We start from the raw sequence: 27948 nt of genomic DNA on the forward strand, positions 1-27948 counted from the left end.
GGATGCTAAATACAAATAAAAATAATAATCACCATTTGATTTCTGGTTAATTCATCTCAGCTGTTGTTGGTTTCCATCAGTTTTGATGTTCTGCACCTTCATCTGCATTGTACTGATCCTTCGTGGAAGTTCCATAGCACCAGTCGATCTGAGACCGTTTCTAAGCATTTTAACATCGTAATACTGTAATTGACATTTCTACACTCTTTTTGTTAAGCCAGTCAAACCTAACGTTACCTTGCTACAGTCCCATAGCCTGTCAGCCTAGCATAAATTAGTTTAACTAAAGAATGATCGGAGAATATGTCTTAAACATGCAGGGCACATTTTTTTCGAGCGTCACGTATGAATACACAAACAAAATTTCGGGAGTTACAAGCTTTTTTGTACGATGATGTCAAAAAGTTAGCTTTAGCTTATATGCTAACTGAGAAAACAAACCTCCGATGTGCTAATAAAACATTTAAAAACATAGCTTCCAGTCAAATTAATCATATTTCCCTCCGTAAAACATAACCTGGCATTTCTACCGTGTTTATTACTTGTTGAGGCAGAAAATACAGTCTCTATAAGGAAAGCAAAGCGGTTCGTATTGACAGAAGCTTTAGCTGTGCAGTCGGGAGCGCGCTTCTCTAGCTGCTTGCATCCTGCTCTGTAAATAACGCAAACTTGCGGTAATAACTCAACATTCTACGGGTCTAATGCAAAGCACGAATTTTAAAACAGCCTTTTAAATGCCATGCAAGTGGATAATCAAGTCAGCGTAAGGTAAGTTTAATTAGTGATGTTTGTAAAAGTGAGTTGTTTACAGTTGCGTGCTGCCTGCTGCTAGCTAACAGCTCTCTCCCCTTCCTGTGTGCGGGAACCCGCTCAACGCCACACACAGGTTGTGCTTCAAATCCTTTCTAGCAACCTACATAGACAGCATTTTTACATAACATCCCTGACGCGTGCTAACAGCCTACTTAAACAGCATTTTTTCCTTACCTTTTCAAACTGCTTTTGTCGCAACCACAGGCAGCCTACATCAATGCTCTAGACGTAAATTAGAAACAATCACAAAAGATCATGGTTTCCACTTTAAATACAATTGAATTTATTACAAATCCTTAAATTATAATCATTATAATCAAATTATAATTATAATCATCAAATTTAGTAATTTGATAGTTTTCTCGAATGTTTGGACTTCTGTTTGGGTTTCCTCCAGGTGCTTTAGTTTCCCCCAATGTCCAATGACATGCGGTATAGGTGAATTGAATAAACTAAATTGACTGTGTATGGGTGTTTCCCAGTTCTGGGTTGCAGCTGGAAGGGCATCCATTGTGTAAAACATATGCTGGATAATTTGACGGTTCAATCCGCTGTGGCGACCCCTGATTAATAAAAGGACTAAGCCGAAGATGAATGAATGAATGCTTTTTTACTATGTCTTGTTTGATTCTGTTATACTAACTACTAGTTATTAAAAAAGGTTTTATTTTAAATTGTAACAATTTATTTATGATTTCTAACCTTTAGGCAAAGTAGTCTTTACTTGTGTCATGTTTTCAGATTAGCTATACAGTAGATTAGATTGAAAGATGGACTTTGACAAGGAGGAAACACTTTCCACTGTAAAAACTGACAAGATAAAGGCAGGGAGGGTTAGAATATAGTTTGATATTTGACTTCTCTGGCAGTCTATAGTCAAGAAAATAGAACATTGGTTACATATGTAATCTTGGTTCTATGACTGGCGGAAGACTGCCAGAACCTCTGGTCACTCAGGTTAACTAAAAGTCCTTGAGGAAGTAATGACGTGTTTGGAGGTATTTATAGACAGACACGCCATTATAATTTTTTATTAGATTCACTATACCGAGAAGGGCAGGAAGGTATTCCACTCGGCCAGTCATAGAACCAAGGTTATTTTCACATTTTAGTCCTATCCAATACTTGACTTCTTTTTTATCTTTGGCCAATCACATGCTATGGATATTGCTGTAATGTGTTGCATTAGCATTATTTAATTAATTATTAATTTTACATTGATTTAAAAATAAATATAAACTACATAGATGTTCATGTATTTTACAATATTATGTTATAAATTTAAACATGCATTTTTTCTTATTATTTTTTACCATGTAGGCCTATACACTATATAAAACATTAGATTATGAATAAGTGAAATGAAAGAGTCTATATATTGATTGTCATTATTGCGTCATGTTTAGACCACAATATTATAGTTCAAAATGTAATCATACATGTTTGCACAGGTTGTAGGGTGACAGTAGGTGTATTTTAATTACTAATTATTAATTATTACTCTTTATGTAAAGTTAAAAAAATTACTGTGGAGGGTGACAGTTAAGCGGCTAATAGTTTTGTGTGCAATTGTAAAATAAATGGCAAATGGCACTTAGCAAAGTTAACTTTAAGTTTTTTTAGCCTAAGGTTTTAAAGCCCCTTTTAACTTATTTTTAAATAAAGTAACCTCTCAGAAGCCCAGGGATGATTATACACAAAGTTAAATTTTTGTACCTTCAGTTGTGTAAAGGGTACAAAATGTGCAGGAAAGACTGCATTGATATTTTATAATATCATGACCGTTTACACCAGCAAAGCACATAAAATGCTTTCATGAGTATCTGTTAATGTGTTTTGTACACACTAGACCTTCAATAAAATGCAGTGATGCACACTTCAGTCAATTACGCTGTGAGTCTGCGTCATCTTGTGTTAACTAAAATGTGTTAGACACCATTTAAATGTATGAGTTTCCACGAAGCTAGTCATAGATTCCACATGTTGTCTAGTGCATTTATTCATTACCTGTGCATTTTATTTAATTCTGTAACCTAACAAGCATGTGTGGTTATTTTGTTTCAGACAACCTCTGACTTTAATGTAAACATGGAAATCTTGTGTTCAAAAACTCTATGATGTGTGTTATCACATAGTGCACAATAAATCTATACATTCCACATACCAGAAAGTTCTAAAGATTAATAAATAAACAGGACTACTTCATGAAGCAAATGGTCAGATTGCTGATTTATTATTAGTGATGTGTTCTGTATTCAACCATAAAACTGGATTGTACTCTACAGTGTGTGCAACAGTGGCATCTAGCTTCCGAACTCTGTAAGACTAAAAATAGCATAATTCTGCTTTTCTGACCAGCATCTCTTTAAGATCTAATTATATATAAATATATTTATATACTGACAGAGCTATAGTATCTTATTGCATGTAGTCTGGATTATGTAATCACATTATAAAAAAATATAAAAAAAATACGGTACTTGTAAATAGATATAGGATATATTTATTACATGTTAACATGCTCATAATAAGATAACAATAACTATTTTATCAATTACAAGATGACAAATTGACGCAAGGCCAGTAAATTATTCATCATGGATTCTTCTTTTCTTTTAATGTTCCTTTAGTAAAAATGATATTGTGTGTGATCATGTTTAGCTCAGAATATTCACAGTATATTACCGAATCAGTCATGTAAATTTTTTTGTGATCAATGCTTTAGAGTTTGGAGAAGAAAAAAGAACGCTTCTCAATCAATCATTTGTTTATGCAAATCTAAGATTCCCTCACATTTTTTTGCCAACTGAAATCCTTTGAGCTGGCGGTAAAACGTGACAGAGTAATTCTGCTGTAGTGACCCCTGATAAAGGAGGGAATAAGACGAAGGGAAGTGAGCGAGTGAGTAAAAGCCTTTCCCCTAAAGTATTTTCTTACCCTGAGATCTGAAGTTAATGCTTCAATAATTGACATGCTGGTAAACAAATACATACTTTAAGTGTATTTCATTTAGTTTTTATTTTAAAATAATTTATACATTTTCTTTTATGATTTAATTAATGGTTGGCTTTATATTCACTACAATATTTTTTTCATAAACCTTGGTTTGGGAATCCATGTTTAATGCATTTTCATGATATTAATAATAACAATCTTATCCCCTTATTCCTCCCAGTAAAAAAAGTAATCCCATTTAAATTGTAAACATGTTAGATGTAATGTAAAAGTGATCCAGTAATCCAAAAATAATCAAATAAAATTCCTTGTGCAACTGTAATAAGTGATAGATCAGTGTTATATGACCATTCATTATACCACATTTTTATGTTACTTTACCTTATTAAAATATCTGAATGTTCGAACCAGCGACCTTCTTGTTGTGAGGCAATTGTGCTACCCACTGCACCACCATAATGCCCACAAGTCTTTGTTAATAAAACAATCTGACACATATTTTCTTCAGTACATGCTGATAGATGTGGTACAGGGAGGAGGAAAATAATTTAGTATCAACATCTGGCAAAACTTGAAAATATGTGTCTAAATGTTTCAAAACACTTTTTGTTTTTTGAATAGTTACAAATGTCAGGCATTGCCAGAAACAATGGAAGCTTGTTATGAAAGAATAGATTACATTTTTATCATAAATGGCATTAGACGATACTTGTTTTTAAACCTATGGTGTAAAATAGATTTATTAGAAGAAATGAGAATGATAAACTACACTATCAACACATACTATAGATCATGAGATCCTTGTTTTCCATCTTGAGAAAGTGGTGGGCAGTCAGAGTTCTGCTCTTGATTGGTTAAGATCTTACTTGTCAAACAGAAGTTTTTGTGTTATTGTTGGATAGACATTTTCTGACATGTGGGGTTCCACAAGGTCTATTCTTGGCCCCATTTTATTTTCTTTATACATGTTACCTTTAGAATAATTTTTTTAAATATGTAATGGCCTTTCATTTTTATGCAGCACACAGATTTTTGTCCTCCTTAAAAATAATGAAATTATTTTTAAACAATGAAATAATTTTTAAGGAAATGCTCTTGACTCCCTTATAAGTTGTATAAGTGAGGTTAAGACCTAGCTGTCATATTTTTTTTTAAACTTCAATGAGGGAAAAAGTTAGTTGTTCTGGTTTGGGGAACCTGTCCCTCCTGAAAGACCTGTTGTCAAAAACCTAGTGTTTCAGTTTGATAGTGATCTGAAATTTGACAAAAAGGTAAATTATGTCCTTAAATCCTTTTTTTTTCCATTTACAGCTTGAGGCAAAAGTGAAGTTTCGATTAACAATCTTGAGAAGGTGATTCATGCTTTTATTCTATGTTGACTTGACTATTGGACCTATTTGAATGTGGGTATCAAGTAAGCAGAAACACATGTCTCCAGTACTTTCCTCTCTGAGTTGGATGTCTGTCAGATTCTGGATTCATTTTTTAGTTATTAGATTTTGTTTATAAATTCTTAAATAATCTGGCACCTCCTTGTTTGTCAGATCTCCTACGTTTATGGTCCCGGTAGGTCATTAAGGTCATCAGATCAGTCTTTTCTGTCTGTATTAGGCTGTCTTGGATTGGAATTTTGCTGTTATTGCTCCAAAATGCCCTAATAAGCTTCCACCTCACATTAGATACATTCCAACTTTACTTGTTGAAAATCTTCTGAAATTGCATTTTTGTTCTTTAACATTTGAGCCTTTTGAATGTCGAGGGGTTTTGTTGTTATGTTTAAGTGCTGTGATTTGTTAAGTTAATTAGTATTGATTGTCTTCAGCACTTTGGGTAATGCTGTGTTGTAAAATGTGATTTATAAATTACTACTAAATAATTTTTTTTGTTAGAATGTATGCTGCTTGCATTAAAATAATCCAAAATTATCAATTAAAAAAGAAAAAATGTCTACAAGAATGCATTATTTTATTATTTATTTCATTTTTTAAACAACTGAACACTTTTACACAGTATAAAATTAGGTTTTAATAATAACTGTGAGGCTTTTATTGGTTATCAGGCTGGTTTTAGGCTCATTTGAATTGGTCATTGAGCTATCAGTGTGTTATAGTATCTACTGGCACCTCCTTTCCATGTGACTCTGCCATGAAATGGTCAAAGAGTGACAGGCCCTTCTTCACGTTACATTTTTCAGTTCCTGATAGTTTGTTTTCTTCCACACTTCGTATCTTGTAGCTGCTGGAAATAAGGAGGAGCTTCATTGTAATAAATGATAACAAGATGCTGTTTCATTGACATCACTGACCAGCAATCTGATAGCAGCATGCATGAGTCTTAAACAAAAACACATTAGTATGTAGTTAGTTAATGATAAGATTTCCAAGTGGGCAGAGTATATATCCCAGCTCAAGGTTCAGAACCCAGCACTTGTCACAGAGAACGCAGAATGAGTAAGCCATTTATTTACCTCTCTATTCTTTACACATTTGTTCAAGCAAGTATTTTAAACTACTGCATAAAGGAGGTGTCGGTTTCGTATTTGTTGGTAGTAGTTAATGATTATTTTGGATGAGATTTGAAAACGGTCTTGTTTAGAAACTTTAATAGTTGGATCAAGGTTCATTTAAGCTGGTAAAGCCCTTTTGGTTACTTTTCTTGCAGAGGACAAAGAAGATTTGCAGTTGACGGACGTCTCGTATGGGAACGAACAAGGCGTGGATAATCCAGTCTTTGTGAAGGTATGTTTGAGAAAAAGTGAGGGAGTTTTAGAAGATTTAAAGGGATAGTTCATGCAGAAATGAAGATCCAATCAGCATATTCTCACTCCCAGGTGGCTCCAAACCTTTATGAGACTCTTTGGTTGGTTTGTTTCAAACAAAAAAGAAGATATTTTGAGAAATGTTGGAAACTAGTAGCTAATGAGAATCAGTATACACTGTAAAAATTACATTAATGGTTTCCATTTATTTATGGTGGAATTGCATTATGAGACCTTGATCTCTGCTCTATCGACTTCTGATATTGAAAATTCAAGTGGCTTTTATTGACATTTTAGTAGTTTGAAATAATATAATGTATAAGAAATAATATGTAGAGAAATAAGTCTGTAAATTAACAGAAAAAATACTGGCAGTTTTGGTACTGTATATACAACATTAACCCAGACAATGTATCACTTCAAACTATTAACAATGTTAATAAAAGTCACTTTAACTCTCATTGTTAAATGTTGTTGGAAGAAAAAACAAGGCCCCATGTTGCAATTCAAAAGCATAAATAAACAGTGAAAAAATATCAATCTAAAAACAATGGAAAATGTATCATTTTTGGGATATTTTTAACAGTGTAATAAAAGACTATGCAAATCACAGATGCCTTTTTCTAATAATCTTCAAAAACCTTGTTTGAACAAAAGAAAGAAACTCAAACAGGTATGGAACAAGAAAAGGGAGAGTCATGGCAGAATTTTAATTTTGAGTAAACTATCCTTTTAAGAAGTTAACAGTACTGATTGTTTGTTTATCTATATAGGAGGATACATTACCAGATGACCTGAGTGACAGTGACAAAGAGTCAGAGAAGGATTCAAAGTCAGAGAAGGAGTCAAGCTCATGCATGAGGTGTGTGTCTGACAATCTAATCTTCAAATATGATGTTGTTCACATTCCATTGTCACGTTATTTGGAAATGAGATTCCTTTGGAATTACATAATAATGCCTAATACCAGACTAATTACTAATACTAATTAGGAAAGATTGATACGTGTAAATACTTTACTTTAAACTTCATTGTGTATTTACCAGTTTACTAATTAATTAAGTAATTAACATTTTAGTAATATATAATTTAATGAGAAAAGTAAAAAAATGAGGATGATGATAATAGTATCTGTTTATTTTTTCCCCCCCAATTTCTGCTTAACGGAAAGAAGATTTTGTCCAACACAGTTCTAAACATAATAGTTTTAATAACTCATTTCTAATAACTTATTTATTTTATCTTTGCCATGATGACAGTAAATAATATTTGACTAGATATTTTTCAAGACACTTTTATACAACTTAAAGTAACATTTAAAGGCTTAACTAGGCTAATTAGGTTAACTAGGCAGGTTAGGGTAATTAGGCAAGTTATTGTATAATAATTATTATTATTTATAATTTTTATTACATTTCTTTTTGCTATCAAAAAAGATTGCTTTCAAATAATAGAGCTTTTACTTAACAGAAAAACTATATCAAACTCATTGAAACGCTTCTCAACAGCAGACTTTTAAGCTATGTTAAAGCAGTCCAAGACACTGAAAGCACTCTTATCATCACACTCACGTGCTAGAATTACAGAGCTGCAAAACTGATTATCTTTTTTTAATTAAAATAGAATTTAATGATCTGATAATTGTACTTATCCAATTTACATGTCTAGCAATTGTTAAGAAAATGTAAAATTACCACCCGACTGACAAGTAACCCTGTTTCTTATTTTTTTCAACACCAATTTTTATTCGCATTTGGTCCTACTTTACAATTCACATATACAAAGTTATTCTCCATTGTTTGTTACAGCAAAGCATGTCTACCCATCACAGTCACAGAGACCTTCTTCAAGACTCACTCCAAAATAATCAAATATATTGTGTTGGCAATCCTTGCTGCAGGTTATATATCTTCATCCTCCCAGTTTAATATCTATAATTGCATTAATGCATTGGTGATCCTTCTCTCAAAATGATCATGTGTTATGTGTTTGTTTCCAATTGTAGGTTATCTGGCGTACTTCATTTATGCCTGTTATTTAAGCTTCCAAAGGGCTCTTGCATTGGTGGTCCTCACTTGTCTGGGGGTTTTCATCCTCGTGTGCGAACTAGTGTTTCGGTACAAGGGTGACAGCATCAAGAGGTGCCTCAAGCCTGTGCAGAGATGTTTTAGATCCAATATGAAATGGATGAAATGGTGAGGAGGACTTTAATACACTATACCATTAAATCTTTTATGTTTTTTGAAAGAAGTCTTTTTGTTAGCATTATTTTAATCAGTATTTACATATTGTGAAACATTACTAAATAAATAAAACCTATTTTGTATGTTAAGGTATTTTAAAATACAATAGATTTCTGTCACGGTACTCCAGTCTTTATCGTCACATGATCTTTCAGAAATCTAGTAGTAATTCTAAGCTAAATCCTTATCCTTATTAATATTGCAATTAATCTTTTTGCTATCTATCTATCTATCTATCTATCTATCTATCTATCTATCTATCTATCTATCTATCTATCTATCTATCTATCTATCTATCTATCTATCTATCTATCTATCTATCTATCTATCTATCTATCTATCTATCTATCTATCTATCTATATATATATATACATACATACTGTTAAAGTCAGAATTATAAGCCCCCCTGAATTATTAGCCCCCCTGTTTTTTTTCCCCCAAATTTCTGTTTAACAGAGAAGTTTTTTTTCAACACATTTCTAAACATAAAAGTTTAAATAACTTATTACTAATAACTGATTTATTTTATCTTTGGCATGATGACAGGAAATATTATTTGCCCAGATATATTTCAAGATACTTCTATACAGCTTAAAGTGACATTTAAAGGCTTAATTAGGTTAATTAGGTTAACTAGGCAGGTTAGATTAATTAGACAAGTTATTGTATAACGATAGTTTGTGTAGACTATTGAAAAAATATAGAGCTTAAAGGGGCTTATAATATTGACCTTAAAAGTATTATTAGGGGGCTAATAATTTTGACTTCAACTGTAAATACACACACACACACACACACACACACACACACACACACACACGAACACACATACATACATACAAAATGGACATTTTTGAGTTAACTCAACTTTCAACTCAGTTACTGCACTTGACTCAATTTAAGTTGAGTAAACTAAAAAATGTCCTGAAGTTTGTTGCCTTAAAATTTTGAGTCAACTTTTTTTTTTTTACAGTGAAGTTTAAAATTAGTTAAAAACATTCTCACTGGAATTTACTTTGGCATTTTAAAATATAGTGCTTTTTGATCACAAGCTACATAATGCCTAAAACTAGCACAATAATGGGAGTTATATACTACTATGTACTTAAATAGCAATTTGTTAGCCAAAATGAATTTTTTGAGGGAATTCCTAGTGTAAAACAAAACAGTAATTTTAATGTTTACCACAGTTCTTTATTACTCATAAACTGAAAAATGTATAATGCTTAAGAACTCAAGTTAACAGAAACAGTAACAGAACTATAACAAAAAAAAATCCAAACTGTGGTTTAATTCATTTTTGCATCAATGCTTCTAGTTTATATAATAGTTCTCTCATAGTTTCTGTTTTGTCATACTCGCCATGCTATTTTAGTATCGCGATGCTAATATAACAGTTTTTTTAGTTTATTTTCCACTTTCATTTTAAAGTTGGATAAAAGATTTTTATTAGTCTTTTTTTAATAAGATATCTATTTTACTCTGGACATCACTAGTCTCTCAGAAATCACTAGTCTCTCACTCTGTGGTAAATTTGATCTAATTCACTGTTCATTGTCTGTAATGAGATTCAGTGTACTTGGATTCTTTCTGTTGATGAATGTTGATGGTCTTTTTCAAGTGGGCTTTCAGTTCAAATTTTCTTTTTCAGCCTTTTAGCAAACTTGATTGAATGGGTTAAATTGTAAATGTCCAATGTTCTAGAAATTAGCAACTTCTGTTGGTTTAGTTTTGCTCTACACTGTACATAAGTCTATACTGAACCCCTGTCTGTGTGATGCTGTATGTTTGCAGGGTATTCATAGTAATTGTGGTTGGTCTGTTGGTGGCATGGCTGGCAGTCGACACACGAAAGCGCCCAGAGCAGCTCATCTCTTTTGGTGGCGTCTGTCTGTTCATTGTTGCAATATTTCTCTTCTCTGCACACAGAACTGCAGTGAGTGATAAAACACATGCGCCTGCATTACATGCTTTATTGAACGTACTTATCTCGAAATGCATTTTAATTTAGACTTTGGAATTCCTGCAAACCTTATCACATTGTAGAGGCTATTCCTTCTATTATTTTGCAACAATAAAACAGTTAAATAGAAATTGGGCCTCATTCACCGATATCTTCATAGGAATTTTCATTCATTTGTTTTTGAGAAGCTTCCGGAGAACAATCTCTGACAGATTAATGACATTATTTTAAGCAACAGAATTGTTTGCACCTGCTTTCTTATAGTAAAACTGTTTTCATAGTGAAATCATGTCTTATTTATTGAAAGTGCATGACATATTTCGCAAAATTACCATTTCCAATTACAGTTTGGATGTCAAAGAGAATTTTTTATATATTAATTTGTTTTTTTACCGAACATAAACTAGATATCTCACTCTACATACAAATGATTGTAAATTTAGTGTAAAGGAGGCTTTTCTCAAACTGGATTCCTGGAGGGCCACAGCTCTGCACAGTTTTGCTCCAACTCTAATCAAACACAGCTGATCCAATTAATCAAGGTGTTCAAGACTACTAGAGACTTTTAAGCAGGTGTGCAATGGAGATGGTTCAAGCTAAAATCTGTAGAGCTGTGGCCCTTCAGAAATTGAGTTTGAGACCACTGCTTTAGGCTACATAGGCAATCATATTATTCTGTACTTTTAACTAGTTACCTATTTATTATATCCATATTTATATTTGTTTTATGAAAGTGAAACTAGATTATGAAATGCCTTATCTCTCATTCTCGCACAGTAAATGCTTTGTTTAACTGTTTTCTTGCTAATGAAATGCTCAGTTTTTCCACTTACACCTACTTTATGTCATGTAAATAGCAAATGCGCTTAAGGCGCGACGCAGCTGGCTCTTAAAAGGAATGGGAGATGAGATTTAATTGGTTTATTCTCAAAACACACCTATAACTGATTAAGAACATAAACTCAACCATTTTAGACCATGTGCCATGGCGCAAAGCGGATTTTTCCGTCCTTATATTAGCAAAAATGGATTCTGACTCGCCCTGAAAGCGTTTGCGCCCTGTGCTCTGCGGTTTGCGCATGGATCGTCAAAAAAGAGCCCTTTGATTCACATTTACTATTGTTTTCAAAACAAATAACATTTATTTTCAGTTTCAGACATTCATATACACATAAGTACTTGCAAAACATTTAAGTTTTGTAAAATACACGCTGAAGTCTATAAGATGCCAATGATAATTATTTTTAAGTATAACTGAATGATGTGCTTTATTTACATCAGATACACACTGTTTATGTTACTAATACATTTACTGGATTACTCTCCAAGTTAAACAGCCACTAACCTTCATGTAGTTTGGGAGAAAATTATTAATTATGTTGTAAATGCAAATTATTATTTGATCATTGATCAAACAATATGATTATTTTAAAAGCCGTTTAAATGTTGGAATGTTCTGAGAATTGAAATATAAGATATTTAGGACATTTCTCAATATTTGCAGCAAAGGAAAAAGAAAAATAAAAAGAAAAGAAACAAACCACATTATATACATAAATCATCAGGGCTGTGGTGTGTGTGATATGCTTGATGCATCACCATGGAAACTTAAATCACTGCACATGGTCACATTAAAAAAAGATTCACGCAGGGGGGGTCAGCAGGAGTATTTTAATTGTTCGTGTGAAAGAGTTAAATAGAAAAATTATGGAAACACTTTTGATTTTTGAGCAGTCCAATCCTAAGCGTTTATTATAATTCAATGATTTATGCTAAGCTAAGCTGCTCTTAAAAGTACTCCAGAGTTCATTTGAATGGATTTAAAAACGATACAGCTTCATTGTATAACTATAGAGGAGTTGTAAAATTCCACAAAAGTGGAGTCAGGGTTTCTGCAGGTTTCATCAAATCAAATTTAAGACTTTTTAGGACTCTTTTAAGACCATTATGAAGGGAATTTAGGACTTACACAGAGATGAACCCATTTTTTGCAATGGAATTTGTTTTTGCTTAAAAAATCTAAACAGTTATTTCTTAGCTACTTTAATGTGTCATTTTTTCAACATTTTTTTTTAAACCTAATGCACTTAAATTTGCTCTTTATGCCTATTTACAAATATTATGTCCCTTACTCTCTCTCTTACTTCTGTACTTCTGTAAATAGTTTTTGTACAAACAGAAGATCATATAAAGGCATATTGCCCTGTTATTGTCAGGAGGAATTATGCAATTGTTTATAGCCTTCTTTTCCTGATTAGGGAATTTAATTTAGAGAATTTTCTGTAAAAATGTCTAAAAGCAGTTGTGATTGTGTCTCTGCAAAAAAAAAAAAAACTGTGTATTTAGATGTATTGTTGATAATTGAATGTGTGTTGGGCCAATTGGGTAGCTAATAGCTAAAATAATACCTTTTTTAAATGATTTAAGAACTACAACACAATATTTTAATGAAGTTAAGACTTTTTAAGGCCTAAAATTTATTTTTTGAAATTCAAGACTTTTTAATACCCAGCAGACACCCTGGGAGTGTTGCCTTTAAAAACTGTCATTGAATCAGGTCTATTGGTTTTAATCATCCACAAATGCACACTCAATGTGTTTGCTAACAGAATGCTTGTTTGTGTTGAATTGTGATTAGGTGAGATGGAGCACTGTCTTCTGGGGTCTTGGTTTACAGTTTGCCATTGGTTTGTTTGTTATTAGAACAGAGCCTGGTCTCGTTGCATTCGAATGGCTCGGAAAGCAAGTTCAGGTATGATAGAAAATACATCCTTCTAAGGTAATAGAAATCATTTGTTTATATGTTTGTAATGTATTATGCAATTAAATTATTGTCCATCACACCTGAAAGATACCTCTTTAAATGTTAAAGTTAATATGTTACACTCTGTGTGGTAACATATTGAAGTCGGACAAAGATGAATGATTATTTAAGCAAAAAGGAAGAAGGATAAAATAGAAAGTGATGAACCATGTGCTTTTTTCTTGCTTTTTTTTTTTTAGATTTTTCTGGACTACACAAAAGCTGGTTCCGGGTTTGTGTTTGGAAACCTCATTGACAACATATTTGCATTCCAGGTTAGTTTAATGGCTCAATGGATAAAATGAGCCTCTTGTAAATACTTACAGTTCTCTGCTATCTCTAGCTGGAATAAACACTAGGGACAGTAAAACACCACCAGCCACTTTTATTTCAAACAAATCATGATCAAAACTCAAATTAAACAGATCACCATTTACTCACATTGAAGTGGTTCTAATCCTTTATGAGTTTCTTTCTTCTTATAAACACAAATCAAATGTTCTGAAGAATGTTGGGGGAAAAGCAGCCACTGACATTCACAGGAACAAAAATACTATGGAAGTCAATAATTGTTTTTTCAGCACTCTTTAGTTTTCCTTTTATGTTCAATAGAAAAAAGAAACTCAAACAGGAAGTGGAGAGAGAGTAACTGATGACAGAATTGTCTTTTATGGGCAAGCTGTCCCTTTAATTGAAAACCCACGTCTGCATGACTACACAAACAATGGTTAATAACCTAAAAACACGCTTACCATGGTGAATGATTGGTAAACTAATGAATTAAACATTTGCATCACACCTCTACCTTTCTACACAAACACAGTTTTGGTGGTTTGTTATTTTCAAATCCATTATTTATATATATATATATATATATATATATATATATATATATATATATATATATATATATATATATATATATATATATATATATATATATATATATATATATATACACATATACACACACACACACACACACACATGTGTCAAATCCAAAAAGATTGGTTCACCTGAATGTTGCTCAATCTTTACAGGCTCTGCCTATAGTGGTGTTCTTCAGCAGTGTAATGTCAGTTCTGTACTACCTAGGGGTGATGCAGTGGGTCATCACAAAGGTAACTCATTTCAGTCTTGTAGCAAATTAATGTGTTCTATAAAAGATCTGTTCTTGATTGTGTTAACATTAATAAATTAATATGAATGTATTTTTTTTTCTCCAAGATCTCCTGGGTAATGCAAGTAACAATGGGAACGTCCTCCACAGAGACTCTCAGTGTAGCAGGAAACATCTTTGTTGGCCAGGTAATATTCTGTCATCATTTCTGCGATTTATGTAATTATTTAAAACACAAATGTATAAAAAAATTAATTAAATGTCTTACTATATAAAGATTTACACTTAACATTTAGTTAAGGGGCAACATGGTGGCTTAATGGTTAGAACTGTTGCCTCACAGCAAGAAGGTCGCTGGTTCGAGTCCCAGCTGGGTCAGTTGGCATTTCTGTGTAGAGTTTGTATGTTCTCCCTGTGTTAACGTGGGTTTCCACCAAGTGCTCCGGTTTCCCACACTGTCAAAGGACATGCGCTATAGGTGAATTGAATAAACTAAATTGGTTGTATGTGTGGGAATGGAGAGTGTATGGATGTTTCCCACTACAGGGTTTTGGCTGGAAGGACATCCGCTGTGTAAAACATATGCTGGATAAGTTGGCAGTTTATTTCACTGTGGCGACCCCTGATGAATAAAGGGACTAAGCCGAAGGAAAAATGAATGAATGAATGAACATTTAGTTACACCATAGACTCAAATTTCCTAAAACAACTCTTGTGAAATTTAGAGGTGCATCAAGCATTTTCTAAAGAAAGATGCTCCTTTATCCTGTATGTGATGTGTTCAGGAATTTATCTTAAAAAAATAAATAAAAGAAAAATTTGGTGAGGGAACAAAACTTTGCTAATGTTCTAATGCCATCAAAATCACTATTGTTTTTTTTGTGTGCCTTCAGGTGTTAAAATTCTGTATTATAAATTTTGTATAATTATCTATAAAGGTATAACACTTCTGTAAAATTTATTTAGATTTTACGCAAATGTCACACATATTTGGAGCAGAATTGTTTTGATAATGTATGTCTAAATACATAAATAGTTTTTTGATTAATGTTAAAGTTTAAATTAAATTAAATTTAAAAACTGTCCATAGTAATATTTATTTTGTTTTGTTAGGAATAATTATACAGGTGTCCTAAATTTAGACTGTTTTTAAATAATTATGCAATTAATTTAAGTTTTCAATGTTATACATTCAAATCTAATTAATCTGAATTTTATTCCATTCAATTCAAAGATATTAATGCTGGTATATACTTCTAATACTTCTCAAATAGTATGCTTTCATGAATATATACAGTATACACATGGTAAAAACATGATACCATTTACAAAAAACAAAAAAGTTTATGTTTACTCATTAGTTGTTTGTGAGATGGACTGTGGTTTTAGTTTATTACTTTACTATAGTTTTTAATTCAGCGTATTACTTTTTAGTAATAGTACTTCAAGGCTGCTTTTTAAACAACAATTCTTTTAAATCCAAAGAATGAAAAAATATTATAGAGATTGATTTTGTAGACCAGAGGGTTACATTTTTGCAGTTACATTTATTTTACAATGTTTTCATTGATTGTAACATATTATTACTGTCATAACGTTCTTATGTTTTGTTTTGTTTTGTTCCAGACAGAGGCTCCCCTCCTGATCCGTCCCTATCTAAAGGACATGACCAAATCTGAGATTCATGCAGTAATGACTGGTGGATTTGCTACCATTGCTGGAAGTGTAATGGGTGCTTTCATCTCATTCGGGGTATGACATTTGTACTTCTATTTATTAGGAAAATTTATATTTGAAATCCCTTTTTTATCTACACTTGTAAACAAATTTCAGAAAATCTATAGTTAAAAAACAGTTGCTCTGGGGTGCGTTGCCCAAAACCATCGTTAGCCAACTAAAGTTCCGTTATTACTAGCATAGTTTGTTGATTTGCCGTTTCCCAAATCAGTCGCTCCAATGAACATTCGCAAACTTGAGCACTCGCAACCACACTTCTGGAGCTGTCGTTAGAAATATAGTTCCTGGCTGTGTTCTATTCCCACTTATCCCCCCTATGCCCTATTCATTTAGAGCATTCTAACATTCAAAGTTGGAATTACTAAAAATAAAAAAAGCATTAAGGTCATCTCTCTTCAGTGTAATTTGCTTTTTAAACTATTTTTACAGTTCAGTTTTAGCGATCTTCATGTTTACAAATGTGCTCCCTTCGCAGTGCACTTTGAAAACATTGATGTCATTTTGAACACTATAAGTCTCCAAAGCTTATGAAAACAAAAAGCATACGATAATTAATATAATTTATAGTGGGTAATTTATTAAGTATCTGTACTGTATATGAAATGGGCCTGTTGGTTAAAACTTTCTGCAGTGGTTTACAAGTGTTAAATTGTAAAAGTAGACTTTTCAAAAAAAAAAAATGACTAAACAATACCCTACTTAATAATAATAATAATCATTATTATTATTATTATTATTATTAAATTATGTTTTTTTATTATTTCTAATACGTTAGAATAAAAATAAGAATAATTATCATCATCATCATCCTCATCTTGATCATCATTAGTATTATTAATATTATTATTTATTTAGGATTTTTTTTTAGTCCCTAATATATATAAATTTTACATTTTATTTTATAATAAATAGCCTATTTATTTATTTATGGATTCATATGATTTATATATGAGATTGAAATACTTGTTAGCTTTTGTAAGTGATGTTTTAGAATAGGATATGTCATATTCTCAACAATATTTGCAAAGTAAACATGTGGCATTTACATATAATTTGGTTAATATGGAAATCGTTTGCATGTTTTTACTAAAACTAATATTGGATTTTATTTTAAATGCGTGTTTGTGTAAACCAATATAATTTGCACAAAGAAATGATGTGGTTCTTCTCTAAAAAAGTAGTTCCTCCGCCCCGTTTAGAGTGTCATTATGGGCGTTTTACGCTATAACTAACATGGTTTAAGTGATGGATCTGCGGAAGAGAAACTATGCATTTTAGTGAACTCTCATCACTACACAGTTCTTTTCCCAAGCGATGCATCGTACTATGATAGTTCAGCCATGAGTTACATCGTTGTTTGGGAAACGCACCCCGGGTTGCCAGAATTTTACAGTTAAAAATACTATTAGAAACTGCAAAACAAATATTTTTAATTATATCACAGTAGATACCGTATTTCAACACTTCCAGTTTTACTACATTACATGGTAACACACGACACTGAAGTAATGCAATGCAGATGAGCAAAAAAAACTATAATGTCAAAAACAGAAAGAGTAAAGTGTTATCCAGGGAGTTCCAGAAAATGTATATTTATGATTATTCACCATATACTGTATATTAGGGAAACTGACTTTAAACCAGGCTACAGAATTTCCTCTGTAGCGTTTTTACAGTTTTTTACCTTTAAAATCAAAGCCATCTTTAACCCTTCTTTTGGGGATGCTCTCATTCACTCTGGAGGGATTTTTGTGTCCTGATTTGGCCATTACATTTTCTGTGTTGTTTGTCTGTGTGACAAATCTTATTTTGACACATATTTTGTGAAAATGCTTTGAATAAAAAAAAAAAATAACTCAACAATAAGCTCTGAGCTATATTTACTTCCCTTTTGTTATGTTAGGGATCAAAACATCCACTAAATTAAACTGCTGTAAAAATGCATTAGATAAATATTCTTTGCAAATGTTTTGCATAAATCTGTTAATCAACCTCAGTCCTGATCAAAACTACTAAATTGCTTAACAAATTACTTGATTATAAGTCTTTAATTGCTAAATTTATAAATAATGTCACTGATTTGGTGAAAAAAACACACAAAATGACATAATTTCAGTAATTGTGGATTGGATTTTTTTAACCTTTTATCAAAGTCTTGGACATGGAAAACAACATTGCCTTTGATTAATTGTTTTTGATTAATTTCCATTAATTTTCTTCCTAATTTAATGTTGGTGGCTGTTTTTGCCCCATTGACTTCTGTTATAACCACTTTTTTTATTATAAAACTCATGACGTCATATAATCATGCATTTTTTTTTGTTGGTGGTTTTCCCTGTTGGGAAGTAGTAAAATTAGTAATTTTTACTGTTGATCATCAGTTGGCACTATTCCTTTAGATTGGCCTTTGCAAAAAAAGCTTAGTTTCTGGATTTTATATGGAGTATAACAGCAAATGAAAGTGTGGGTATGTGTGTCTGTGAGAGTATGCGCGTGACCTTTGCGCACTTACCTTGATGTGTTTGAGAAAATCAAAATATGCATCTCAGCTCTCAGAACTACATGGAGTAAACAAAAACAAAGACTGTTTATTTATGCACCATCAAATGTGGTTATAATGGAAGTCCATTGGGGCAAAAATAGCCACCAACATTAAATTAGGGAGAAAAAAATCTAACAATGCATTAAAGCAGGGGTCTCAAACTCGCGGCCCGCGGGCCATTTGCGGCCCTCAGTGCAATATTTTGTGGCCCGCGCCGACCGCTGTACACTGACAGAATCAGCGGAGCGGGGAGAGCGAGCGCTTCCCGCTCCGCTGATTCTATCCGTACACAGCGGTCACTGGCATTCCCCGCCCGCCGTGTAAACAAAGGAGCGGGGATGCCGGTGACGTCACCACGCACCCCGCCCCTTTGTTAGACGCTGTGACGGGCGGGAAGAACCAAGGTAAGCTGTTCCCGCCCCTGCCTGCCACTTAGCTACAGCCTGCATCTTTATTATAGGTAGATACAGACTGGTACAGACTGATGTGACTGGAGTGGGGTGGGGGTGTTTTATTTATACATATATACGCCTTTTTTTTAGGTGAGGGAATGGAAGTTTTGAGTGAGTTCTCCCACTTTTTTCCCTAGGACTTGGCCTTTTTGGGAGCACATATTTGTGTGAGAAGTTATTCTCCACCTTGAACTTCAATAAGTCAAAGGACAGGTCTAGACTTAATGATGATCATCTTCAAGCCATACTGAGGGTCTCAACTGCTTCCGCTCTAAAGCCAAATGTGGTTCAGATTTGTGAGAAGAAGCGCTGTCAAGTCTCTGGCAGCAAGGAGTAGGCAAAAGATGCCATGTTCAGAAGAACTGTTCATAATCTTCACTCAATGTTCTATCAATGTTCAGGACACTTCATGTTCAGAAGAAATAATTAAAACTGTTAATAATGACATTTGAGGACTTTTTTTTGTGAAATCCCTTATGCGGCCCAGCCTCACCCAGACTTTGCCTCCTGCGGCCCCCAGGTAAATTGAGTTTGAGACCCCTGCATTAAAGCCAGTGTTGTTACTAATCTTTCACATGTCCAAGACTTTGATAAACAATTACTTTTTATATTAAAATACATAATTTTGTGTGTTTTTTCACCAAATCAGTGACATCGTTGTCATTTGTGAACTTCGCAATTAATGAATTAAAGTCCTGTAATTTGCTAAGCAATTTAGCACCGAAGTTTTGAACATGACTGAGGTTGATTAACAGATTTATGCAAATAATTTGAAAAAAAATCTTCATCTGATGCATTTTTACAGCAGTTTAATTCAGTGGATGTTATGATTCCTGACATAACAAAAGTGTAGTAAAATTGAACAGTGCACAAGTGTTAACAGGATGCTTATTGTTTTTAAAATTATTCCAGTGATGCTACAAGTTCAGTAGCTATTAATTGTTACCTTTAACTTTACCAAGGCAATAACATCAACTATACATGTAAAAAAACATTTACCCATTTAACTTAGAAATGATCAGGTTTGGTTATTACTACAGTATGTTTTGGGATAATGAATGTCTTTTGTATTCAGATTGATGCCTCGTCTTTGATTTCTGCTTCAGTGATGGCTGCTCCATGTGCTTTAGCCATCTCCAAACTGTCCTACCCTGAAACAGAAAAGAGCAAGTTCACATCTAAAAGTCAAATTAAAGTGGACAGTGGGTGGGTTTACCTCTCACATATGAGTTAAGGTGTCTTTCTCATGTGTGTCATGTAGAAATATCTTTATGTAATGCCATGTTGTTTGTTCTCAGAGGTGAGCAGAACGTGTTGGAAGCTGTTAGCGGCGGTGCGTCTGCTTCTATAGGGCTTGTGGCCAACATTGCTGCTAACCTGATTGCTTTTCTTGCCATCTTGGGCTTCATTAATGCAACTCTCAGATGGTTGGGGGGCATGGTGGGATACCCAGATGTCACCTTTGAGGTGTGTAGCATAATCTTTTTTCATTTGAAGAGAAAATTATTAGTCCTCCTGCATGTGAAATTTTAGTTCTGTTTCAAATATTTCTGAAGTGATGATGAACAGAGCAATGACATTTTCACAGTGAGTAGGTTAACATGGACAACAATACTCAGATTTTTGTACAAATCACTGTTTACATACCATGTAAACAGTGATTTTTTATTAATTTAATCCAATTAAAGTCATAATTGAACTAAACAGAATTCAGATTAAGACACGTGGAGTATGCCCATTTTAGTCGCATTATGGAATTGCAGTCCAGTAAGCACCGCATTCAAACTATTACCGTAGTGTAGGAATTTTGCCACATTTTGTGACAAGATAGCTTATACACACAGCTGTTTGACACTATTCTCTGCACCTACCAAGTCAGTGAAGGACCACAGACACCTGCATTGTGAAATGTGGAGGTTTTTCCCCATTCATGCGGTATCACTTTCCATTAAAACAACACTCTTCTAGCAGTTCATCCTTGCATCCAATATCTCGTTTGTCATGGGGGCATGCAAGAAATGTTCCTGAATGAAAGTGAAAGTGCCAAACTGCAGTTAAAGTCGACAAATTAAAAATAAAACACCAAATTACATAAGACTCCAGAGGAAATGTGGATGACGCAGTGATGTTAATCAAAAAATCAAATCAAATCACTTTTTAGGTCACATCAGCAGCAGCACGTGCAATATGATGAGTGAAAAGCTTAGCTGCTGGCTCCAGACAGTGCAAATACAACAGTGGTAAAATGACAATGTAAATACAACGACAGCGCAAAATACACCCCCCCAATCATATTATTGTCTTATTCAGATTTAGACAAATAATTTGATTACTGATGTCCATGTAAATGTAGTCAGTATTTAATATAGTATTTTTCTTCTCAAGTCTTATTTCTTTTAGTTTGGCAGGATTTTAAAAAAATTGGTAATGTTGATCTTATTAGCTCCTTTTAATTTTTTTAAAAAATTGGATACAGAGCAAATCAGTAATCCCCCTAATTAGCTGCCTAGTTAACATAATTCATCTCTTGTTAAGCTTTTTAATGGCACGTTAAGCTGAATACTAGTGTCTTACAAAATAACTAGCAAAATATACAGACAACTGAAATTGGTCATTACAAATGAACCATTATGCTTTTATGTTTAAAAACCATTATATTTAAAAATGTGTTGAAAGAAATATTCTCTCCTTCTAACAATATTTTTTAAAGAATTCAAATTTCACATGAGTGCTTTAATTTTTACTTTAAAGGTTGATTCATTTATTAAAGAGCACCTATTTTACTCCTTTTACAAGATGTAAGATAAGTCTCCAAAATGTGTCTGTAAAGTTTTAGCTTAAAATACCTATCAGATTATTCATTATAGCCTTCAGAATCTGCCCATTTTGGTGTCTGAAAACAGTGTAGCTGTTTTTGTAGCCTGTGGCTTTAAATGCAAATGAGCTGCTTCTCACCGCCCACCGCTCCCACGTGTGTGTCTGCTTCTCATCATGCATTATGTCAGATAAACAGCACAGTGCATGTGCTGTTTATTCACTGTGTTGTAGCTGAAATAATTAGCCATTAGTCAAAAAAACCAAGTAAGTTTTTTTTAATGAATTTGTGAAGTTTATTCAAGCCTTTCTGAAATGATGAGTCTCAGACAACTGCTGTTTGAAGTACACACCCACACACACACACACACACACACACACACACACACACACACACACACACACGCACACACACAGACATTTTAGCATTTACTGACACCATGTGGCTATGGTGATTATAGCAGTTAAGAATTAGATAGTGATTTTACTGTCTTTATTCCAAATATGATGTTTTAAAAACGTTTTAAACTTATAAATGGTATAAAAATCACAGGGAGTTGTAACAGATATTTTAATCCCAGTTTCCTTGCAAAAAAGGCAATAAAGGTGCCCTTTAATATATTATATAGTAAGATATTTATTTTGAAGAAGGTTATATTTATTTAACAAAAATCATTAGTGGAAAAAACAGCACAATTGTAAAATGCTATTAGAAATGACAATAACTGTTTTTAAATTTAATTTAATTTTAACATGTAGTTCAGACTTGTGATTCACAGCTATATTTTTGGCTTTATATTTAAAAGTGTTCTAAAAGCATGTTCATCTTCAATCCCTTAGCTGATCTGCTCTTTTGTCTTCATGCCGGTGGCCTTCATGATGGGAATTCCATACGATGAGTCTTTCAAAGTGGCTGAACTCATCGGCACTAAACTCTTCCTCAATGAGTTTATAGCCTACGAGAAGCTGTCAGAGCTCAAAAACAACAGGCTTAATGGCATTTTAGATGACAACGGAGATCCAAATTGGATCTCAGTAAGTATTTGTGTGGGCTCATCAAAATATGCATAAATTTGCCATTAACAGACATAATTAGTGGTTTGTGGGGTGCATTAAATGGATACTTCACCTCAAAAACAATACTTGCTCACCCACAAAGAGCTCCAAACTTTTATGAGATTCTTTTTTCTTTTGAATACAAAAAGAGGATATTTTGAAGAATGTTGCAAACCTGAAACTATTTACATCCGTAGTTGGAAAAAATAAATCTCTTTAAATGTGTTTTGTCCAAACTTTTTGCAGGTTCGGTCAGAAATCATCTGTACTTATGCCCTGTGTGGCTTTGCTAATTTCAGCTCTCTTGGAATTGTGATTGGAGGCCTGTGTGAGTATCTGTTCAAATTTTTATAGTCCTGACAATGCATCTTATGACATTTTTTTGGGCATTTTTTTTCAGTAGATATTTATATAACATCACTGACTGATACTTTTTAAAAATGGTTTTGTTTCACAGCCTCTATTTGTCCACCAAAGAAGGGAGTAATTTCTTCTTTAGTGCTCAGAGCCTTGTTCACAGGCACATGTGTTTCTCTGATCAATGCCTGTATTGCTGGTAAGACATCAGTTATTATCAAAATCTATTTTCATATTTAGTCAAGCCAACATCACAGCTTCATGTATCATTATTTTTTTCAAATTTACACATTAACTTACTGGATCGATTCCCTGAGGATTTGCCACAGGAGTAAAACTGGTGGTTTGTGGGCTGTTCAGTTTCAGAACTTTTTTGCTTGATTTAAAGCACAGGTGTCAAAGCCAGTTCCCGGAGGGCTGCAACTCCGCACAGTTTAGTTTCAACCCTAATTAAACACACCTGATCAAACTTTCAGGCCTGTTTGAAACCTACAGGTAAAGCTGCGGTCACACTAGACTTTGAACTTGCGAAATTCTGTAGTATGGCGCTGCAAAAAGGGGCGGGATTTAACAAGATAATTAGACATGTAAAAAAGCAAGCGATTGATCCATATTTTAAGTTTCTGTCCAGAGAGGTCATGCTTCGATCCTCGATTGTTCTCACACAGTCAAATATTATAATTTTAAAAGAAATAGAATAAATATATATTATATAGTTATACTTTTAGCTGATTCATGTAATGGCATGTCAATAGTCAAATCAATAGTCATGGGCGGCCGTGTAAGAAATTGAACATTATTCATTCATTCATTTTTTTTTTCAGCTTAGGCCCTTAATAATCTGGGCTTGCCACAGCGGAATGAACCGCCAACTTATCCAGCATATGTTTTACGCAGCGGATGCCCTTCCAGCTGCAACCCATCACTGGGAAACATTCATACACACTCATTCACAATCATACACTAGGGACAATTTAGCGTACCCAATTCACCTGTACCGCATGTCTTTGAACTGTGGGGGAAACCGGAGCACCTAGAGAAAACCCACGCAAATGTGGGGAGAACATGCAAACTCCACACAGCCACCTGGCTCGAACCAGCGACCTTCTTGCTGTGAGGGGACAGTACTACATACTGCACTATCACGTCGCCAAATTGAACACTATTTACAATATTATTAGCTTTAATCTTCATCCTGGTCAGTTCTCTGCATGGGGCGGTATAAGATTCTGACGGTTGGATAGCCTTGGATGAAAATATCTTAGTTTTAAGGTGTCACACGTAAATTATGTGCTGGATAAGTTGTCAGTTCATTCTGCTGATGCGACCCCAGATTAATAAAGGGACCAAGCTGAAAAGAAAATGAAAAAAAATATAATGTAAACAATGTTAATAATAATTCCTTACATTTATATAGTGCTTTTCTGGACACTCAAATCACTTTACACAGTGAGGGGATTAAATAACATTAAATCTTTATTCTTGGTCCAAAGAGGAGTCAAAGTGAGAAAGCTTACTGGTTATTAAATTAAAAAATGTGTATCGCGCATGGAGTGAAGCATCTGTGGGGAGTTTGCTTGTTCTCCCCATGCTTGTGTGTTGTCCCCGGGTTCTCCAGTTTCCTCTTACAGTCCAAAAACAAACAAAATTGAACATACCACATCAATACCATAGTCAAGCTCTTAGCAAGCTGTTTATCATCTTAGCCATCCCTGTATCTGTTAACAGCCAGAAATAAGTCGGGGGAGTTCATTCAGATCTACCTGAGCTCAAAAATCCTTCTTAATGGGAGGGAACCCAGGACTCAAGGCTCTAATAAGCTCAGGACTCTCTCCTGGCTAAGTGGAAATTCTTGAATATGAATTATTGCATTTTGATGTGAATTCAAATACATCTAACTAATCTTCACTTTAAAACGACCTTATTTTTCTCATTTTCAACTGTTTTGTCCGTCTAATATTCTCTGTGGCTTTATATGAAGTCAATATAAATGTATGTTGAGAGAATTTTGTATGTTTATGTTCATTGTTTTGTAGGTATCCTTTTCGTTCCTCCGCTAGACTGTGTGGGTCTGCTTCAAAATGCAGTCTTCGAACCTACTACAGCCAACCTTGAAACTTGCTGTTATGATCTTTTTAAAAGGTAGGGGCAGAGAATATCATTATATTGCTGTCATCCACAAGCCTTCTGGACTGAACTATTGATTATGGAAAATATTTACTCAGCCACCACCATTCTTCTTATTTATTTATTAATTGTATGTATTTTGATTTTTTTTGCAGCACTGTCAACAATGGAACGGTTTCTTTTGAGGGGTCCTGGAGTGTAGTGGCAAATGCCACAATTTATTTTGAAAACTGTTGTGGCCTCTATAATGCAACTGTGTGCATGTAGTTAGGCCAAGAGGTAACATACAGTATAATATAGCAATGCAAAACTCTCTCAACTAAATATACTAGTATTTATTAAATTATCACATTATGAAATGTTTGCTCAGTTGATAGATGTACAAAATGTATTTGATTTTATTTGCTCATTTATTCAAACCTAAATTCCTCGTTTATGTAGCCCATATGTGAGAGCAATTTGTGTGCAAGTATTTTATTTTTCTTCAACAAATTCTGTTGTTTTGTCTCCTGTAAATGTTGTAATTGTTGTAAGAATTTACATCCAATTACATTCTTATCAATGGCAGACAATGTGCTGTACAGATATGTTATTTAAAAGAACTACAATTTCTATTCTGATTTATGATATACAGTATAAACTATGATATATATATATATATATATATATATATATATATATATATATATATATATATATATATATATATATATATATATATATATATATATATATATATATATATATATATATATATATATATATATATATATGTGTGTTCCTGAAGAAATGTGAGGAAAAAATTAAGTTTTATTAAGTGTTATTTTTATGGTTGTATGAAAACCCTTTTACATCTTACCTGTTTTTATCCGCATTTTGGACCATTGCAATGTTATTATATGTTCAATGGAAACAACTGAGTAGGATAAACTTTTTATTCAATAAAAAATGTGCATAAGCTAAACTAAAAAAAAAAAGATTTCAAAGATAATTCACAAAGATGGTTGTAAACAATTTATTTATGCTGAATTTAAACAAACAATTAGGTTGAAAATGAGTAAATTTAATTTGTTTATTTCAATTCAGCCCATATAAATCATCAGAAAAATCGCATGATTTTATTTTAAGAGATCATCTGATGACAAAAAAGAATGCAAAGACTGCATTAATGGTCAAACCAGCTGATCACATTGTACAACATCTGAAATGTCCTTTTGGTCATTCTAAAATTGCACATCAAAGTGTGCTCAGTGGCTGTGCTTCCAAGGAACTACTATCTCACTACCACATATTCACTGCATTTAGTGTACACAAGTCATTTGTTTTAATAAAAAAGGCACACAGTTTTCCTGAAGCAGCAAATTATTGCAAATTATTGTTCATCAGGGAATGTTTTTTTCTGGAAATTTGATTTGAAAATGTTTTATGGGATATTTCAGTTTTGGCTGGAAACATTGAATTTAGAGCAGTGAACAGGTGCTACCAGGGTGTGCAGTAATTACAATGCATATATTGCTCATATTTACAACGGTTTTTGTAGCAGTAATCAAACAATTAGTGTGTTTTTTTGTGCTAGATTCCTTGTTTAACATTCATAACATTCAATCCATCAGTAGATGGCAGCAAGTCCTTGAGGAGTGATTTATTGAATTGTTCATTTAAACAAAATCAGTGATTTGTTCAAAACAGCTGATTTATTTACAAATGAAGCAGCAGTGTGTCTGAAATAGTGTATTGTCTGAGTAGTGCATTTGAGTGTGATTTGATTTACTACTATTAAAAATCTGTGAATTTGAGTCAAATCGTCACCTTGCAACTATAAGGTTCTATCTGCTTTCTGAATGATTTTGAGATATTGAGCTTCAAAGTTTTTGCATTCCATAGCATATGTGTAACATTTGCTTGTTTTTTTTTAAATCTTAAAATGTAAACGAATTTTAAAAAGCATCCCATAATGTAAATAAGTTGTCATTTAATAGGAATAAGTCAATAACTCAAATTTGCCCAAAATGTCAGATAGAACCTTATAAATCTAAGGTGACGAAATGTCAATGTGTATATATTCTACAACTGGCAAGTTCTAACATGACCTACAAGCAGTGCTGATATATTAATTTGTTAATAAAACTGTTGTGGTTGTTTTGGTGTTTTGAGAGTAAGCGAGTTTATTATGACCTATAGTAACCTCTGATTGGGTATTTAGGCAG

The 27948-nt window shown here is 33.2% G+C and overlaps 2 protein-coding genes across 7 annotated transcripts in view; one reads left to right on the forward strand and one right to left on the reverse strand.

Annotated features, from left to right (window-relative positions):
• znf592 (zinc finger protein 592) overlaps positions 1-872 on the reverse strand; it is an 81213-nt gene extending 80341 nt beyond the window's left edge. For all 3 annotated transcript variants that reach the window (XR_015514415.1, XM_087292554.1, XM_087292553.1), the window contains exon 1: positions 33-872. The gene's annotated coding sequence lies outside the window, so the exon portion shown is untranslated. The remainder of the gene's footprint in view (positions 1-32) is intronic.
• slc28a1 (solute carrier family 28 member 1) lies at positions 595-27888 on the forward strand. 4 transcript variants are annotated; one of them, XM_087292556.1, is made up of 18 exons: positions 595-768; positions 6430-6506; positions 7300-7388; positions 8335-8426; positions 8532-8721; positions 10565-10706; positions 13372-13485; positions 13737-13811; positions 14577-14657; positions 14764-14844; positions 16283-16408; positions 20463-20593; positions 20686-20854; positions 23042-23236; positions 23504-23585; positions 23715-23813; positions 25651-25756; positions 25897-26740. In XM_087292556.1, exons 3-18 carry the CDS (start codon positions 7384-7386, stop codon positions 26006-26008), a joined length of 1800 nt encoding a protein of 599 aa, XP_087148682.1. In that variant the 5' UTR covers positions 595-768; positions 6430-6506; positions 7300-7383; the 3' UTR covers positions 26009-26740.
• Positions 27889-27948: the final 60 nt, after the last annotated feature.

Source organism: Danio rerio, chromosome 18 (assembly GCF_052040795.2).
Source record: "Danio rerio strain M-AB ecotype USA chromosome 18, GRCz13ab, whole genome shotgun sequence".
NCBI lineage: Eukaryota > Metazoa > Chordata > Actinopteri > Cypriniformes > Danionidae > Danio > Danio rerio.

Excerpts from the sequence above, each read along its gene's own strand:
- slc28a1 (XM_087292555.1), top strand. Across the intron at positions 14,658-14,763 it reads TGCAGTGGGTCATCACAAAG|ATCTCCTGGGTAATGCAAGT; the intron begins GTAACTCATTTC and ends TTTTTCTCCAAG. Across the intron at positions 14,845-16,282 it reads GAAACATCTTTGTTGGCCAG|ACAGAGGCTCCCCTCCTGAT; the intron begins GTAATATTCTGT and ends GTTTTGTTCCAG.